This window comes from Penicillium canescens, assembly GCF_028828765.1.
Source record: "Penicillium canescens strain IBT 15451 chromosome Unknown utg000003l_segment0_segment0, whole genome shotgun sequence".
NCBI lineage: Eukaryota > Fungi > Ascomycota > Eurotiomycetes > Eurotiales > Aspergillaceae > Penicillium > Penicillium canescens.
Window position 1 is genome coordinate 5,404,465 of NW_026703965.1, and position 16,630 is coordinate 5,421,094.

Here is a 16,630-nt window from a genome sequence, read left to right on the forward strand (position 1 = left end):
TAATGTACTTCAGATAATTTTGACGACAAGTATTTTAACAGCGGCTATGAAAGAAACCGGCAAACAGGAAATTAGCAGGAGGGGGGAGAGATGGAAGAAAGGGAGAGAGAGGAGAAGAAGGAAGAAATCTCCCACTACAAGCAGTCCCAAAAGGGAAGGAAGCCAACAGCTATCCGAAATGGCAGAGTTCAGACCCCCGGATTATATCTCCTTTTTTTTGGCTCTTTCGTTTACTTTGTTCTAATTTACGTTTGGAATTTAGACCTGCTAAAGCCCGGATCTCCACATGGTGGAGCCTCACCCAAGATATGAAACTTTCCGGCGACCGAAACGCCGGTAACGACCTTGGTAGTCTTCCTGGTATTACGTGAAGAAAACGTGGTAGAATTTATTGGTTAAGACTCATGAGATAGTTCAAATCCACTCATGTGTATTGTTAACAATATTTCTGCTTATGGAAGGTTACGACCTCGAGCCAACTATGAAAGCTCAGCTTTCTTCGCTCTGTCTGCCTTGGTCATTGCACAAGTTCCAAGCCACACTAGTCTCATCACAAACTTGCTTTCTTCGTGTATACGGGTTATCTCAGCTTGCGTCAAATTGCGAGCAGGTATGGACCGCACTGTGTTAGCAGCCGACATAAGAAGCTCCAAATCAAGCTGTGCTTGTGGATCGAGGGGATGAATGACTATGTTTAGGAAGAGTGACATGGCGGCGGTAGCAAAGTAGGATGTGAAGAATCTGTATGGCCACACTTAGTTTCATGTTCTCAAAAGCCGGAAATAAAGGGCGGAATAAAATAGAATGAAGCAAACGATGCTTACCGAAACGCTTGTTCTGCAATTGTTCTGACGAGAACTCTCAGACACGAGAGCGTTGACCTGCTCGCCACCAGAGATAGATCGAAGCTCGAATGAACTACTGCATGAAGATCCTCGATCCCATCAGCAGCTTCAGGGGTGCATTTTCTTACTGTCGTGTGGATGACAGTCACGAGGTGGTGATACTCCAGTTGTAGAGACATGCGTCGAATGATATGCGGGATGCCCTCTTCGGGTGAATTTGGTGAAGTGTTTTCAGAGACAAAAAGTGCTGGGCGGAAACTGTTAGGGATGGACAATCGCCAGCATTCGATCTCATCGTCTAGCTTTCTGATATGGAGGAGGAGTTGGTTATCGTTATATTTCAAGGCTTGGGCAGAGAAAAGTTGCCGACAGACTTTCTCCTTCAGGAGGCTAAGGCGGGTATCTCCGGGAAGATGGGGGTGAGATGCAGGTCGATTTTATCGTTAACTTCAAAGGATTCATCCAGCGCTGGCAAGTAGGTATAATAGTGCAAGAAGTCATCAGATGCGGTGAGGTCACAATAACCCTCAGTGAGAAGGGGGGATTTCCAGTGCGAAACGAAATGTCTTTGTCGAGCATGTAGCACAGCCAGAACAGCGTTCGAGTTTGGTGTTTCTCGCGTTCTAAGCGAGACATTTCACGCCCAAGGACGTTTGACGGCTTGTAGATGTGCCCCCTCAAGGAGCAGACTATGCGACACGCAATCGAATGAAAGAAGGCAGCACCTTGCCAGTGGCCACAGAACATGCGTTGTAGTTGCTATTTCAAAATTTGAGCCTAAATCCTAAAAGGAGCGAGGACGAGCGACAGTGGAATCTGGGCTTACCAATAAGAGTATTGTCTGAAGAGTCTCCAAGCTGATATCCCCAATAAGGTACATTAGAAGGAAATTCGCCTTGGCCGCACACAAGTCCGCATCTATAGGGCGGGCGCTCTGATGAGGCCTTTTTAAACGAGTCGCGATAGAAAGAGTGCCAAAAACACACGCCCTGGCCGCAGTTTGTGTGGACGAAAACATATTTCTATCCGCCGGCTTGTACGCGGTTTCCATAGTTGTCTCAAATAGAACTCGGTTCAGAACTGGGAAGGTAAGTCTAAACGAGGACCGAAAGAAGTCACTCAGTATTTCTCGCGTTGCATCCTGGTCAGGCAAATCGCATATCTCTTGAGAGAAGGATGGCGGAAGGGCCGAAAGGGGAGAGAAGTCCATTATCGGGATACAAATGTCGGTCCATGTGACATCCTGATCAGTTCTTGTTGAAACCCACCGGCAGCCTGCTTCGGAGAAAATGGGTATACCATTAAAAAACCAGTTAGGTCCCAATTGGCTTGCGGACACATCGGCCGCAGTGTGATAGTCTGCGGTGGCAGAGTTACAAGTGTTGGTAGCTGCTTGTGCGAAGACCAAGGAGGACGATGGGGAGCTTTCGGAAAGAACACTTCGCTCCCTACCACTCGATACGGTTGAAATGTTGGAGGGGTTAACTTTTGAAGAAGCAGGTATCTTTGGATCTTCGGGATTGGCCAAATCCCGACACGTCGACTCCTGCCTCGGATTGGCTTGGACCAGGGCACTTTCAAGCTGCTTGATGCGTTGGAATAGGGCCTGTACGTTGCTTGATGCCTCACTGCAAGAAGAGGACCCGACAGGTAAGGAGTTAGAGGGAATTTACATAATTCCAAACACGGGGCCTAAAGGGGACGTCACACACCTGGTCCGCTGCTTCTTCCGTGGCCTCTCCCGGTCGAAGGTACACTCAAGGCTACGACGAACGCACCGCTCGCAGGGACCTTCGGGGTTAGGGACAGAGCACACCGTCTAAATGGGGAGGGGAGTAAGGGTCAGTAAAGCCAGGAGACAACAGAGGCCAATAGTTCGGGCATATCGAATACGGTGACTTGCCTTCTTCTCATAGCAGATATCGCACGCTCTTTTTTGAACAAACGCTTTTTTTGGAGGCATGGCCGCGAAGGGTAATCAATAGAGGATTCCGGAGGGAGTCCGGAGGGGTTAATTTCGGAGGTTGCGGAGGTTTCGGGGGATTTCGGAGGCTGCAATTATTGTAGCCACTCCGGAACCTCTGGAACCTCCGGTACCTCCGGATGATCACTTGGATGATCACAACATTACCGTTATCGATCCGACTAGGGCCAATGCATCGGGTCTATAAAAGATGTCTTCCCTGCCACCTTCTATGGTTCCTGTTGCTCACTCCAACCACGGAAGTCTGAGCGCTTATCTTCTCAATGGCGAACATCGTTGCTAGATGCCACAAGCTTCTGGAGGGTGAAATTCTCCGTCGCTCCTCACAGATTGTTTCGGTCGTTGGTGATCAAGCGTACATTTTTGGTGGGGAACTGCGACCGCGTGAGCCTCGAGACAATGATGTCCACGCTGTTTCATTGGGCAGCAGTAAGTTGCGACGCGTTGTGAACAAGAGAATTCCCAAATTTGACAACGACACTGAAACCCGTTACCATAATCTAGGGAATGTCATGATTACTACCGTGGCTGCAACATCCCAATCTCCCTCCCCACGTGTTGGGACTGCAGCTTGTACACTGAACGGGAAAGTCTATCTATTCTCTGGCCGAGGTGGTGTCGCGATGGCACCTATTGAGGAGCAAGGCGCGGTCTGGGAATTTGACCCTACCGCAGCAAGTTGGTCACTCATTTTGCCATCGGATGCGAAACCAAAGGCGTTCCCGGTCGCTCGCAGCTATCACTGTATGGCCAGTGACGGGGAAAATACACTTTACCTGCATGCGGGTTGCCCTGAAAAGGGAAGGTTATCGGATCTATGGGCTTTTAACCTCTCCCAGAGAGACTGGACAGAACTTGCCCCAGCATTTGATCCTCCACGTGGTGGTACTTCGATCGCCTTCACAGATGGCAAGCTGTATCGAATGAATGGATTCGATGGGAATACTGAACAAGGGGGAAATTTGGACATATACTCCCCGGAAACAAACTCTTGGGCTTCGCACGTTTATTCACCCGATAGCAAAGCAGGCCCGACACCGCGAAGCGTGAGTTGTTTGCTGCCGATTCGTCTGGAAGACCGGTCATTCTTAATCACCTTATTCGGTGAATGTGACCCTAGTTCATTGGGTCACCAAGGAGCGGGAAAGATGTTGAGTGACATGTGGGTATTTGACATTACAAACAAGAAATGGGAGAAAGTTGTTGTTGCTCAAGGAGATGAACTTCCTCTTGCACGGGGCTGGTTTGATGCTGATGTCGTCGGTACAAATGCTGTTGTGGTTCACGGTGGGCTAGGGGAATCGAATGAGCGGTTGGGGGACGTGTGGACTATCGAACTCTCTTGATATTCACTGCTCTTGACGGGGAATTTCGAAACCAAGCCTCGGAGAAGGGTAGCATGACATGCCGAACAGAGATCCCAGAAGCTCTCATCCCAACCGCAATTAACGAAACATCCTTCCAATGACCTCCTAGACTATTCTTAACGTAGTATAGTAGATCTTGGCATTAGGGTTCGAGACAAAATCGAAGAGTATAGGTGGTGACACCAGTTTTGAGATGTACTGTAGCGATGCGACCGGAAGGATAGCATGCTGCTACCGTGGGCATGGTAGGAGGCATCAAACATCTCGGGTGCTGATGCACACGGCATTAAAGAACTAATATTTGTGAAATCATGATCGATATAAAATATATAAGATGCTCGCTCTGCATGATGTATTTTAGGGCATTCAGGCCGACGTACCAGCAGCACTATCTCGCCTAGCCTATTGATATTTTCCAGCTTGTTGATAGATAGCGTGCAAAAAGTAATGTCCGGAAATAATCTGTATGGCAGACAAAGGATCTCCAAGGTAAATGACATTTATTAGGTTGTCTTATGTATTTTTGACGCGACATAAATATGTATAGGATACTCGTGACATCAGCCATAATTATACCTAGAGTGCATATGTTCAATTCGCATCTGTCCAATATGTTCAAATAGTGAGATCAGTCACTAGTAACTAACCCGCCGAACGTGGTCAATCTTGTCTGCTACACTCTGTAACCAAAACCGATCAGCACAGCTCTTGCCACTAAGCTCTCAGTCCAAACTTACCTGCATCTGTGCCGCCTGGCCACCCCGGGGGTTTTGGCCTCCATAGATAGCAGCTTCGGCATGCTGCGCATTTCGTGCATCATCCTTTGTGACATAAACGGGCACATCAGCGCGAGCAGTAAGCCCCAATGCCTCATTGCTGTCGGCGATTGACCGGACCTGGGCAGTAATGAGGCCGATTCTGAGCGGTTGATTAAATGCTCGTCCCTATGGGAACTTCGTTAGTGTTTTGCAAACATGTGAATTCTCTCGGGTTTCTTGACCTCCGTTGCTTGGATTTCATCTGCGTCTGCGACCGAAATTGAGCTTGATGGTTTCCGAGAAACCTCATTGACCTTGTTTTCAAAGTTCATTTGCCGCATGTATAGACTTTGGGCGGTAGCTTTTTACGATGAGTATTGAGCTTCTTGCAGAAGGAGCAACTTTGAATTACCAGCTGGTCCACCTCGAGCAGGTCCATTTCCAGTTAGCGTACTCTCAGCTTGCGAGATTGCTGAAACATCGTCTTGTGTGATACGCTGCCCGCTCTCCGCAGCGAGCTGGATTTCGGCGACGGTGGGAATATCGAAACTCATAATATAGAAGAACGTGTACCTTGGCTTGAATGCCTTAGTGTTGACATTATTCCGTTGGCATATATAGTTCGACCCCAGATGCGGTGATGTCACGGTGAGGGCATTGCCTCGCTGCGTAAGTGGTGGTGGCGTTGACTATATCATTAATGATTAGAACATTCGGTACACTTCAATTGATGATGGATCGTGGGGCATGAGCTAGACCTATAAATTTATCATGTTGCCATTTGGGCAACGACCTTCCCTCCCATCTCGGCTAGCTCCAGGCAGCCCTGTCTGAGTTTTATCTGTAGGATCCCGTGGTAAGACAAGCCCACTTTGCGTTACTACCGAGAACTTGATATCACTATTTTACCTTTAAGTGCTCCCAAAGTTCAGGTTTGAGATGCAGACATGTCTACAATGAATAGAGTTTGAGGGATACACCAAAACATTTCCCGCTGCCAGTGCCACTTAACTTCTCAAAAGTCAAATCATCTTCCAATTAGATCAGTTGACCACTCATGCCATGATGGCGAAGAACAAATTCGACAATCCAATCCAGAGGGTGTATCACGTTACGCAGACTGGGTGGTAGAGCCACGGACCCTGTTAGTGCAGGAACATCTTATTCCGTCAACTATTTTCACAAGTGATCCCTGAGTCACGAAAGTCAGGTCACGGCGATGTACGCGCCTTCGAACCCTAGACCCTGTCGGGTTCAGTTGGATCTCTCGTGATCTGAGGTTCAACGGACACAAGACACACCGAGTACCAACTCTATCCACTTTAGGGATCGTATTACCATTGTTGAGTTCAAGAATTCGTGTTGACGTTGATGTCTTTCAACTCTCGGTCAGTTCTGGGACTCTATTGGGGGTTTATTTGGTAACCAAGGCAGTTACAAAGTATTAGCTATATTTGAGGATATATATCAATCCCAATATCGAAGACTTTACCAAGGCACCAGAAGAAAAGTGTGACTGGGTGTTCCGCCGTATATCTTATTCAATGACATTGTCACTTTTCATATCTGTGAGTCTCAATAGGGTTGAATTTACTCAGAATGCATGTGAGTTCTATTTGTACATACCTAATATTGCACCAACTTCATTGTAAATATGCGCATTGTTATTTATCCATACCTTAAGACTGAGCATGTTTATATCTCTTGGCAGTAACAAAGCGGTGGAGAAAGCTGGACTAACAATTCAGTCAACAAAGTCGACCAATCAAAGCCGTTTGTCATCCCGGTCCAATCCCGGTACCGGGATAACAATGCTACAGTTCCTTCTTTCTCCAATTCCAATTCCAGTCCAAAGCATCAACGACGCGAATGAGACGAGAATTCTGACACCGGTTCCGCTCTATTTAGTATATCGGTATCCCAACGCTAGAATGCCGAGGGCCCGAGCCCCCAGCATAACGTGAGGCCCACTCCATGTTCTTCGTTTGGAATAAAGCTGAAATGGAGAGAGTTAGACACCTTCCCAAGAAGGGAAAGAAAGCATGCGACGAGTGCCGCCAGCAAAAGGTCTCAGCGATCCCGGGCTTGTGGGGACAATGCACTAACCTTTGCAGGCCAAATGTGATGTCTATTTGGACCTGGACCAGCCTTGTTACCGGTGCCGCAAACTCAAGATTGCGTGCATCGTATCTGATGGCTTCACGAGGGAGCACAAGCGTCAGTAAGAACCTCCGGATGAGTAACACAGAAAAAGAATTATGTTCTTACATATACTTCTCAGACGCCTCGAGGGCCTGGAACGGGAGAGAGAGCAGTTGCGGCAACAACTGGAAGATGCTCAACAGGCGAATCCTCACTTTACACCCATCGCCTTGCTGACGGCCGCGGCAGAGATGGGAGTACCGATTGAACCCAAACAAAATGATTCCTTCGTGGGTTGGCAGGATCCACCGGCGCCCTATCCGCAACAGCATAATGCACCGGCGATTTCGTTATCGAGTCCGATATTGGAAGGGCTTGATGCCACAGTGTCTCGGACTTTGAAAGGCATCACAGTTACTGGAAAGGAAATTGATGACCTTTATCAACTGTGAATGAGCCTAGAATGCTCTCGTGGTTAGCCAGAACTAACATTTGACAGGTTCTTCCGACATTTTGCCCCGGTTTTGCCCATCCTTGACCCCCAAACCAGGCCGAATGCCTATTACGCACAGTCGTCATTCCTTTTCTGGGCCGTTATCGGTGTCAGCAGTAGGTCCTATCCCCAGAATCCAACACTACAGACAGCGCTGGCCCAGGATGTCACCGAAATGGCATTCATGTCAGTCCTATCGACATGTGCGCCGTGGCATACAATTCAGGGCATGCTGCTCCTGTTGACATGGCCGTTTCCCAAGGAGAATCGCCCAGATGTTACCTTCCCTTTGAGTGGGATGCTGTTGCATGTAGCGATGCAGAATGGCTTTCATATCCCAATGTCCAGCCATGAATTTTCTAGGATAAGTATTCCGGCACCCTCGGAATTGGATATGGTCCGACGCTCAGAGCTCTGGGCACATTGTGTTCTTGTGTACCAACGGTGGGTTTTAAAATGAGTACTACCTGAGAATAGAATCACACTGATGAATCGAATAGGTCTTGTGTGATTAAAGGTCAATCTCCGCGGAACTTGGTCAACTTGGCCCAGGATCCTACCCAACATCAAGTACTGTTCGATAAGATTGCCCCAGGTCTTGCTTTGAAACTTCGATGTCAGGAGCTTGTGACGAAATGCAGCGAGGCAGTATTGGAAAATGGAGTCCGTGCTATGACCCTTGACCAAGAGCGGTCTTTGGACATCTTGCTTCGAAGATACGAGAGCCAAGTAGATGAACTTGAATTGCAGACGGTGGCTGGTTTGTTCTCTCGTTCTCTCGTCAAATTTTATAGTCACCTCTCCTCGCTGACTGATTCTTGCTCTTCTACAGACGATGAAACGTTTCACCTGCTTCTGTGCCGGATGGCAATCCAGAGTTTCCATTTCTACAAGAGCCAAACGACCGTCTCCAGTGGATGTCTTCCTCGCCTTATTGTTACCGCCTGCAGTCTGATAGACTACGTGCAGGCCCTGCGGGACCGAATGGGGTTCCTTTCCATGGCACCAGTTCAAATCGGCTTTGGTGTGCTCCTTGCTTCAATCTCGCTGCTTCGAATACTCAAAAGCAACATCGCCTGCAGTGTACTCGAGACCAGTCGTGCACGAACCTCCTTTTTTGCAACTATCAATCTGGCTAAACAAATGTCAACGGACAGGACAGATACAGCGGCGAAGACTATCACCGTTGTGAATCAGCTATGGAATAGTAGCAAGGCATTCCGCAAAGCCGACGGTTCAGAATACACCGCGCTTCGCATCCGCAGCCGTTTGATCCTTAGCCAGATTCTAGATGCTGTCTGGTGGTGGCGAGACGAATTCGATCCCGGGGCTCGGGCCAAAGTGCGAGGCACTGACTCATTTGATGGTTGTTCTTCCCGAAATTACGCGTGGCCTGCGGATACAGGCCGCCCTGCCACGGGATCTGATCCTAATCGTGAGCCTTTTGGAAGTACAATCCAGAACTTGAGTGCCCCACAGGAGCAGTTCCAGATGGATGAAGACTTCTTTTCAAACTTCGAGTGGGCACTCAGTGACGATGCACTTTTATCTCTGGATAGTTGTTCGACTAATTGGTCCATGACCAACCATCTGCCGTGAAGACTAGTTTACTCAAGAGCTTCTGGATTTGAGACGGCATCGGATTCCAGAAGCGATAACCCTCCTAGTCGACAAGACCAGATGCCACAGGGCGATAAGACATATTTATACCCCAAGCTGTTATAGTTGCCGACCCGGGGTCATATCTTGGCTGGTTGAATCTGCATGCGTCAGCGCGTCTTAGCCACATTTGAACATGTCCACCTCCCGAGTTGAGATGTCAAAACAAAGATCTTACCGGGAAATCCGAGTCATGTTCCCTAGTCCGTCGAGACACTTGCAGATATGATGGACGCGCGGCATGCAGCCTATCGGCAGATGTTAGGAACTGAAGATCGTGGAGATGGCCTAATTGGCGTGATACTATCCTCGTTTGGGTTGATACCTCGGCCACGTGGTAGGAAACGTCTTCCAGGTGGGCATCTATATGAAGACATTGTCGTTTAGATGTCTGCAGATGTATGTGTGAACGAGAGTCATGGGTGAGCCTTTGACAGCTTTCTCGCTTGGACTGATATCTCTATCTTTACCCCTCCAATGAATCCAATGAATTAGCCTGATAGATGTACCCGGGCCTAATCATCGATTGTACTTATATTTTCCAATTGTTTTTCGTAAGAGGAATTCACCTTTGTTCTATGTTCATAACATGAAGGTCCTCCATTTTGGTGTTCGTCAATGGCCACCTCCGCCGTCCGACACCCCTGCCACTCCGCTGCGACTCCGCGGGGCCTCCGGTCTGAGACAAAGCCACGCGACGCTAACATTTGCCACTAAATTGTGGTCTTCTTAGTCTGGTGGTTTTGAGCGCAGGCTTGGATCTCCGCTAGAAAAGTTTCCCCGCATTACAGTCTGATCGCATGCCTTGCCCTACCTCGGGTTCCGCATTTTCCCAAAGTGAGAATGAATGTATCACTCATACATTCACATGTATTTGAGAATCGGGGATACTGTATATCGATCGTGTAGGCCAATTCCCCCAGGATTCGCCTAATCTCGAGAGATAAGAGGCTACAACCGGGTGTTTCTATTACAGGGGTAGTTCCGTGTTCGGAATGGCTTGGCATCAGCCCAATATCCTACTGCTAACATCGATTTCGACTAGTGCCGGAGACGCACTAAATTGGCTTGCAGCGGGGGTCGCTGGTTGGTTCGCCGCCACTTTAGCTGCAATGTTAGCCCCAGAGCTAAGACAATTAAGGCAGGTCTCCGCCAACTCCCAAGGACGTGCGGGCGCCGGCTTATCACTAATAAGCTATTCAGTGGAGTTGCTTCTTTAGTGTCTTGAACGTTATCAGTCTCGGCTTGGGGCTTCCATTTCGGGGAATTATGGCCCCATGCCCCATGTCCAATGGTGAAATGCACTCTATACAGCTAACTATTTGGTTGTTTCTTCGGTCCAACCCCCTGGCATCCGATCGAGGCCACGATAGATGAGGACCCTGAGAAGTAACCCTAGAAACGCCACCAGCTATCTATACAATATCTATCCATATCAGTGGCGGGGGAAGGGGTGGTCTGAGAGCTATCGATGTCCACTGGCGGTTATTCCTTGTCGGGTCGTGGCTTGCGCTGTGGCACCTGGCACCTTAACTTTTTGCCTTATGCGCCTCTTAGATCGAGTCCTGTTCGTCGATTATCACCCCCTGCTCACTTTGACTTCTCCACCTTGCATTCTCCCTCGAATCATCTTTCTCCATTCCTACGCGGTTTCATTTACATCTAAGGCCGCCACACGAGGTTACATCCATTTCCGGATAAACTTGAGATATCGCCTTCGGTCGATAAGGCGGAGCTCCGTCGGTCTCGTGTGTGCTGTTCGCATAAATTATATGCGAAACCCCCTCTTATTCTCACATCTTGATTCTCGCATGCCTATCTTCTCCCTGTGAAGCTCACTTCTGCGCTCCACATTCATCATGGAGAAGGACGAGTCTATCGCCATTACCACCGGCGCCATGATCGACGAGACCGCGCCGGATGAGGCCCTCAAGCAGTTGCGCAACTTGAAGAATCACCACCACTGGGATCCTAACATGCCTGAGGATGTCGTCGACGAGCTTGACGAGGCTTTGAACACCACCGACGAGAAGACTCGGATCAGCGTTGCCCAGGAGCTCATCGACAATTCGCCTTATCCCGAGGTTCGCGCTGCTGTCCCAAACATCGATGAGGGTGGTGCTGTCAACACCATTCGCGCTTGGGTGATTGGACTGGTCTTTGCGACTATTGGTTCTTCCCTGAACATGCTTTTCTCCATGCGTCAGCCATACATTGTTATCCCCTCTTACATCGCCCAGGTCGCCGCCTATCCTGTTGGAAGGGCCTGGGAGAAGATCATGCCCAACAAGACCTTCCGCGTCTTTGGTAAAGAATTTGGCCTCAACCCAGGCCCTTTTACCAAGAAGGAACATGCAATTGTGGTTATCATGGCTAACGCCACCTTTGGTGGTGGCGCCGCCTACGCGACGGATGTCCTCTTGGCTCAGCGCGCCTTCTATGGTCAGCGCTTCGGCTGGGGCTTTGAGATCTTGATGTGTATCTCCACTCAAATGCTTGGCTTTGGCATGGCTGGCTTCTTCACCAAGTTCCTGGTCCAGCCCGCCGCCATGATCTGGCCCTCCACTCTCATCAACACCGCCCTTTTCTCTGCGCTGCATGATCGCTCCCTTCCCGATCCGAGCAAGGTCGCTGGCTGGAAGATTGGTCGGTACCGTATGTTCTTGTACGCCATGATCGGTTCCTTTGTTTGGTACTGGTTCCCTGGCTTCATCGCTCCCTTCCTGAGTGTATTCGCTTGGATTACCTGGATCAAGCCAAATAACGTTATCATTAACCAGCTCTTCGGTGGAGCGACTGGCCTTTCTCTCATCCCCATGACCTTCGACTGGACTCAGGTTTCCGGCTTCAACTTTAGTCCTCTGATTGCCCCCTGGTATGCCATGGCGAATACCCTGATCGGTATGGTTCTCTTTTTCTGGATTGTCACGCCAGCCATCCACTACTCTGGTCTCTTTTACTTCAAGTACCTGCCGATCAGCGATTCCAGCAGCTACGACAACACTGCCAACACCTACAATGTCAGCAAGATTCTCACTCCCCAATTTACCTTTGACGCCGTCAAATACAAGGAATATTCTCCTCTCTTCCTGTCAACCACCTTCATGCTCTCATATGGTCTTTCATTCGCTAGTATCGTCGCCGTGGTGGTCCACACCGGCCTGTTCCACGGTGTTGATATCTGGGCTCGTTTCCGCAGAGTCGGCAGAGAAGAGGAAGATGTTCATGGTCGGCTCATGTCTAACTACAAGACCGTTCCTGTCTGGTGGTATCTTGCTTTGTTCCTTGTTATGATGGCTATTGGTCTGGGTGTTGTACTTGGCTATCCCACTCATCTAAGCTGGTGGGCCTTCTTTATCGCCCTGATTATCTCGGCTGTTTGGTTCATTCCTCTCGGAATCATCAAGGCCTCTACCAACATTGATCTCGGTCTCAATGTTATTACTGAGTTCATCATCGGATACATGCAGCCTGGAAGGCCCATGGCTATGATGCTGTTCAAGACCTATGGTTATATTACCATGTACCAGGGAATGTACTTCACCCAGGACTTGAAGATTGGTATGTCTCTCCTCTCTCCCGGCGCAAATGCCGACTTACTAACTTTCACCCAGGTCACTACATGAAGATCCCTCCCCGTGTCACTTTCAGCGCGCAGATGGTCGCCGGTGTGTGGTCCTCTCTCGTGCAGATCGCCACCATGAACTGGGCCCTCGGCACCATCAAGAATGTCTGCGACCAGCACCAGGTCAACCACTACACCTGCCCCAACGGTCGTGTGTTCTTCAACGCATCCGTCATTTGGGGTGTCATCGGCCCAGCCCGCATGTTCTCAACCGGCGAACTTTACTCACCACTCATGTTCTTCTTCCTCGCCGGCCTCATCCTCCCAATCGTCATCTACTTCGTCGCCCGCACCTTCCCCCGCACCCCGGCCAAGTACCTCAACGCCCCTATCATCTTCGGCGGTGCTGGTTTGATCCCTCCCGCTACCCCCCTCAACTACCTGTCCTGGGGTATCGTTGGTTTCGTCTTCAACAAGTATATCCGTGACCGCTGGCGCGGGTGGTGGATGCAGTACAACTACGTCCTCTCCGCCGGTCTGGATGTCGGTCTGGCGCTCTGCACCATTCTGATCTTCTTGACTCTCAACCTTACCGGCACTTCCTTCCCTGAATGGTGGGGAACACGCATTGCGTCTGAAACCTTGGATATGGCGGATGCCGCTATCCAGATTCCTCTCGCTGAGGGCGAGAGGTTTGGACCTGCCTCTTGGTAGAGGGTGCAACGTGGAGGGAACTCTTTGTTTCTTCTGAAGGGGGCCTCAGTTGAAGATGTCGATTAGGTGCCGGTGCTAATATTCGCATACCCATTTAATCAACGCCAGCAACGAACAGTAACGCCCTAATGATAATTTGTTCTGTTGAATCATTTTCTTGTAATGTCGTCAGTCGATTCCAGTAGTGTGGAATCTAATATCAAGCTGTATATCCATGTGCAATTATGGGTGACAGAGAGTCAAGGAAATAAGTATAAGCACTCAAGCAAACCATCGATGAATAATATCTCTATAATTCGGTAGCCCTGTATACTGTACGCTGCTTATGCGAGATCATGGGTGTCTACCAGGATGATCCATATCACTGTTGGACAGCTGACAATTTGTACGACTGTAGTATGCGTCTGTTACACGACTCTTTTCTCTCAATTCCCTCTTCCCCGATCCCTTCAACGACCGTTTCTCTCATGCCCAAGCAGCGGTTTTCCTTGAACACCTACCACAACGCCCTCACCATGTCACTGTTTTACACTGATTTATTGCTCGAGAACAAAAAAATAATACATTTTAATTTCAATGCAAATATACAAAAAAATATATACAAACTCGTCAGATTCGCAATATTTACAAGTCCCACAAAGACCAGCTCCACATTGAAATCGATAAGACAAATAAAAAGGAAATTCATCAGCGGCAGTGCATATAACCGTCTACTCGAAGGATAAACGCCATACCACAAACCGATTCATCGAATCGTGACATAGAATGATACCAGCATGTCCAGATTCATACCCATATTCGTTCGGATCATCCAAGATCCAATTCCACCCTAGGTCCAATCCTTTTTTTAATGCATGCTAACTCTCCCAAGAGAAGGTAAGAGTTTAAACAGCGATTCTGCGGCGGCGCATACCAACTTGAAGACCAAGAGGCTTGCGCAGGAAACCTTCGCGGGTTTCCATGGGTCCGTCCTGCTGCATCTCGAATTCGAAGAGGCGGAAGACAGTCGCGACTATGACGAGGAGTTCCATCTCAGCGACATTGCGACCGACACATGCGCGGGGTCCGTGGCTAAAGGGGATGAAGGCGGCCTTTTGGCGGGGGGTGAGGCGCTCGGGGCTCCAGCGCTCGGGGACGAACTGCTCGGCGTCAGGTCCCCAGATCTCCTTTGAGCGGTGGATGGTGTAGCTGGGCACTGAGAGGACGTCGCCGGCCTTGAAGGTGTGTCCAGCGATGACGATAGGGGGGCGCCACGGGGAATTTCACGGGGAAGACCCATGGCGGAGGTGCTGTGGATACGCATGGTTTCCCAGATGACCCATTGGAGACTGAGATTCGTCAGTTTTGGTTTCAAGGTGTGGGAGGGTGTGGTGGGGACTTACTAGGGAAGATCCTTGACCATAGCGTGGGTGGGAACCTCCATGTCTTTGGGGATACCCTCGTCGAGGACCTTGTGCAGCTTGGGGATAACACCGGGGGTACTCATACACCAGTACAGGATTGCACAGGCGGTGTTGGAGGTAGTATCGGAGCCAGCAATCAGTTGGGTGAGAGCCTCGGCGGTCAACTCAGGGCCACCAAGGTTGTTACCATTTCCGTCCTTGCCTTCCATCAGGCGGGCGAGCAGATCGACACGGGTGTTGTTGGCAATGACTTCGGGCTTGGTACGTTCGTTGACACGGGCGATGGCGATACCGGCAAGGTTCTCAACAGCCTGCAAACCCTCGCTGAAGAACTTGTCGGGGATGTACTTGGCGAAGGGGATGAGGGAAGGCATGCAACCCAGGGTAGCAGAGACTTCACCACGGCGGTTCAGAACCTCGACAGCGGCGACATACTTGGGAGGGTCTTTGGGGTGCATGCGCATCTCGGCAATATCCTGACCCTTCTCGAGCATGCCAAAAGGAGCACCGAAAGCCAGGTCACCGATGATATCAAAGGCCAGGAAGTTGAACCAGTTCAGGGCGTCAAGGCTAGCATAGCCAGTCTTGGGGTTTCCCTGAAGGTCAGAGAGCTTTTGCCACTGCTTGACAAACTCCTCAATGTTGCCATGGATGTATTGCTCAAATTGGCCAATGGACTTGGCACTGAAGGTGTGGGAGACAGTCTTGCGCTTGCGGGTATGCTCGGCACGGTCACGGGTGTTGAACAAACCACGGCGGATAGAAACGAAGGCATCGTAGAAGTCACTGGATATTGTTAGCCGGGGGTATTGGTAAAAGGGTGAGGATGACATACGCCTTCAAGAAGCCGTTACCGTGTCCATAGATGCTCTGGATTGCCTGGTCATCGGCAATGGAAACCTGCGTGGGCGAAATACGCACGAGCTTGCCGTGCTTCTTGTGGAGGTCGTCGACTCGCTGGAACTTGTGGCCTTGACGGGCCTGCAGCAGCAACCAAAAGTTGGTGAAGGCAGCAAAGCTAGGAGCAGGGATGTCCCGCAAGTGCGACCGCTGGAGGTACGGCACCAAGTAATAGGCGCCAAGCAGGGCTAGGAGGATGAACGGGACGTTCTCGAGAGTGACAAGCATGATGCGGAGAGTATAAGGTATAGGAGGTGTCAAAAGGTATGGAAAAGGCTCCGACAGTACGGGCCAAGAGTACAATGTCGATCACAATCAGGGATAAAAGGAGGTATGTATATAATGAACACTCAAGTTGACTTCAGGATTCGAAAACCATGAACACCAAAGGCTCTTAGGGCATGATATTTATGCAGAAGGGGACGTCTGGGGTCAATGAATCATCCCCGAGGCAAAGACAAACAACGGTAAGCAGTTTCGGTAGTGTGGAGTAGGAACGTTGGCGGCGGAGATCCGTGGAGAGTGCCGTCTTGAGCCCCCGAGCACCGGCTTCGGTTATTCGCCTGGCGAACCGAGCAATCAGCGTTCGCTAATTTGCGTTGGGGCCCCATTCTCGGTGTGTATCGTCGCGTCTTGATTTGACGCCGAGTTGTGGGGGAATTCGTCCACGTGAGGGAGTGCAGAGGAATAAATCACGTGGATTGCTTGATGTTGGCCTTAACTCTCAGGCTCTCGGAGAATTGTGCACTCACTGATGAACATATTGGTCATAATTAACGTTAATGTACATAAACATATCT

General features: G+C 49.7%; 6 protein-coding genes across 6 annotated transcripts; 3 read left to right on the forward strand and 3 right to left on the reverse strand.

Annotated features, from left to right (window-relative positions):
- Positions 1–394: 394 nt before the first annotated feature.
- Positions 395–2,634, reverse strand: N7446_005302 (fungal specific transcription factor domain-containing protein; the record flags this gene model as incomplete). The annotated part of the gene is made up of 5 exons (XM_058514050.1): positions 395–741; positions 825–1,235; positions 1,294–1,604; positions 1,672–2,473; positions 2,558–2,634. Coding segments are annotated over 5 exons (1,863 nt in total), but the record flags the coding sequence as incomplete, so codon positions are not given.
- A 458-nt stretch (positions 2,635–3,092) lies between these two features.
- Positions 3,093–3,988, forward strand: N7446_005303 (Kelch repeat protein; the record flags this gene model as incomplete). The annotated part of the gene is made up of 3 exons (XM_058514051.1): positions 3,093–3,258; positions 3,334–3,875; positions 3,950–3,988. The coding sequence occupies 3 exons, from the start codon at positions 3,093–3,095 to the stop codon at positions 3,986–3,988; spliced, it is 747 nt and encodes a 248-aa protein (XP_058375380.1).
- Positions 3,989–4,831: 843 nt separating this feature from the next.
- Positions 4,832–5,508, reverse strand: N7446_005304 (uncharacterized protein; the record flags this gene model as incomplete). Its single annotated transcript, XM_058514052.1, has 4 exons — positions 4,832–4,876; positions 4,934–5,140; positions 5,197–5,315; positions 5,367–5,508. 4 exons carry the CDS (start codon positions 5,506–5,508, stop codon positions 4,832–4,834), a joined length of 513 nt encoding a protein of 170 aa, XP_058375381.1.
- A 1,257-nt stretch (positions 5,509–6,765) lies between these two features.
- N7446_005305 (putative C6 transcription factor (Leu3)) lies at positions 6,766–9,188 on the forward strand (the record flags this gene model as incomplete). The annotated part of the gene is made up of 7 exons (XM_058514053.1): positions 6,766–6,914; positions 6,970–7,021; positions 7,069–7,175; positions 7,236–7,544; positions 7,596–8,033; positions 8,090–8,349; positions 8,422–9,188. The coding sequence occupies 7 exons, from the start codon at positions 6,766–6,768 to the stop codon at positions 9,186–9,188; spliced, it is 2,082 nt and encodes a 693-aa protein (XP_058375382.1).
- Positions 9,189–11,056: 1,868 nt separating this feature from the next.
- Positions 11,057–13,725, forward strand: optB (small oligopeptide transporter, OPT family). The gene is made up of 2 exons (XM_058514054.1): positions 11,057–12,809; positions 12,863–13,725. The coding sequence occupies exons 1-2, from the start codon at positions 11,108–11,110 to the stop codon at positions 13,525–13,527; spliced, it is 2,367 nt and encodes a 788-aa protein (XP_058375383.1). The 5' UTR covers positions 11,057–11,107; the 3' UTR covers positions 13,528–13,725.
- A 485-nt stretch (positions 13,726–14,210) lies between these two features.
- On the reverse strand, positions 14,211–16,321 carry N7446_005307 (uncharacterized protein). The gene is made up of 3 exons (XM_058514055.1): positions 15,766–16,321; positions 14,910–15,716; positions 14,211–14,855 (listed from the first exon to the last, which is right to left on the reverse strand). Exons 1-3 carry the CDS (start codon positions 16,056–16,058, stop codon positions 14,540–14,542), a joined length of 1,416 nt encoding a protein of 471 aa, XP_058375384.1. The 5' UTR covers positions 16,059–16,321; the 3' UTR covers positions 14,211–14,539.
- Positions 16,322–16,630: the final 309 nt, after the last annotated feature.

Bases quoted from the DNA above. Each gene is read 5' to 3' on its own strand.
- optB (XM_058514054.1), top strand. From the start codon at position 11,108: ATGGAGAAGGACGAGTCTATCGCCATTACCACCGGCGCCATGATCGAC. The intron at 12,810-12,862 runs GTATGTCTCTCC...ACTTTCACCCAG, and splicing joins CACCCAGGACTTGAAGATTG to GTCACTACATGAAGATCCCT.
- N7446_005307 (XM_058514055.1), bottom strand. From the start codon at position 16,058: ATGCTTGTCACTCTCGAGAACGTCCCGTTCATCCTCCTAGCCCTGCTT. The intron at 15,717-15,765 runs GTATGTCATCCT...AACAATATCCAG, and splicing joins GGTAACGGCTTCTTGAAGGC to TGACTTCTACGATGCCTTCG. The intron at 14,856-14,909 runs GTAAGTCCCCAC...GACGAATCTCAG, and splicing joins ATGGTCAAGGATCTTCCCTA to TCTCCAATGGGTCATCTGGG.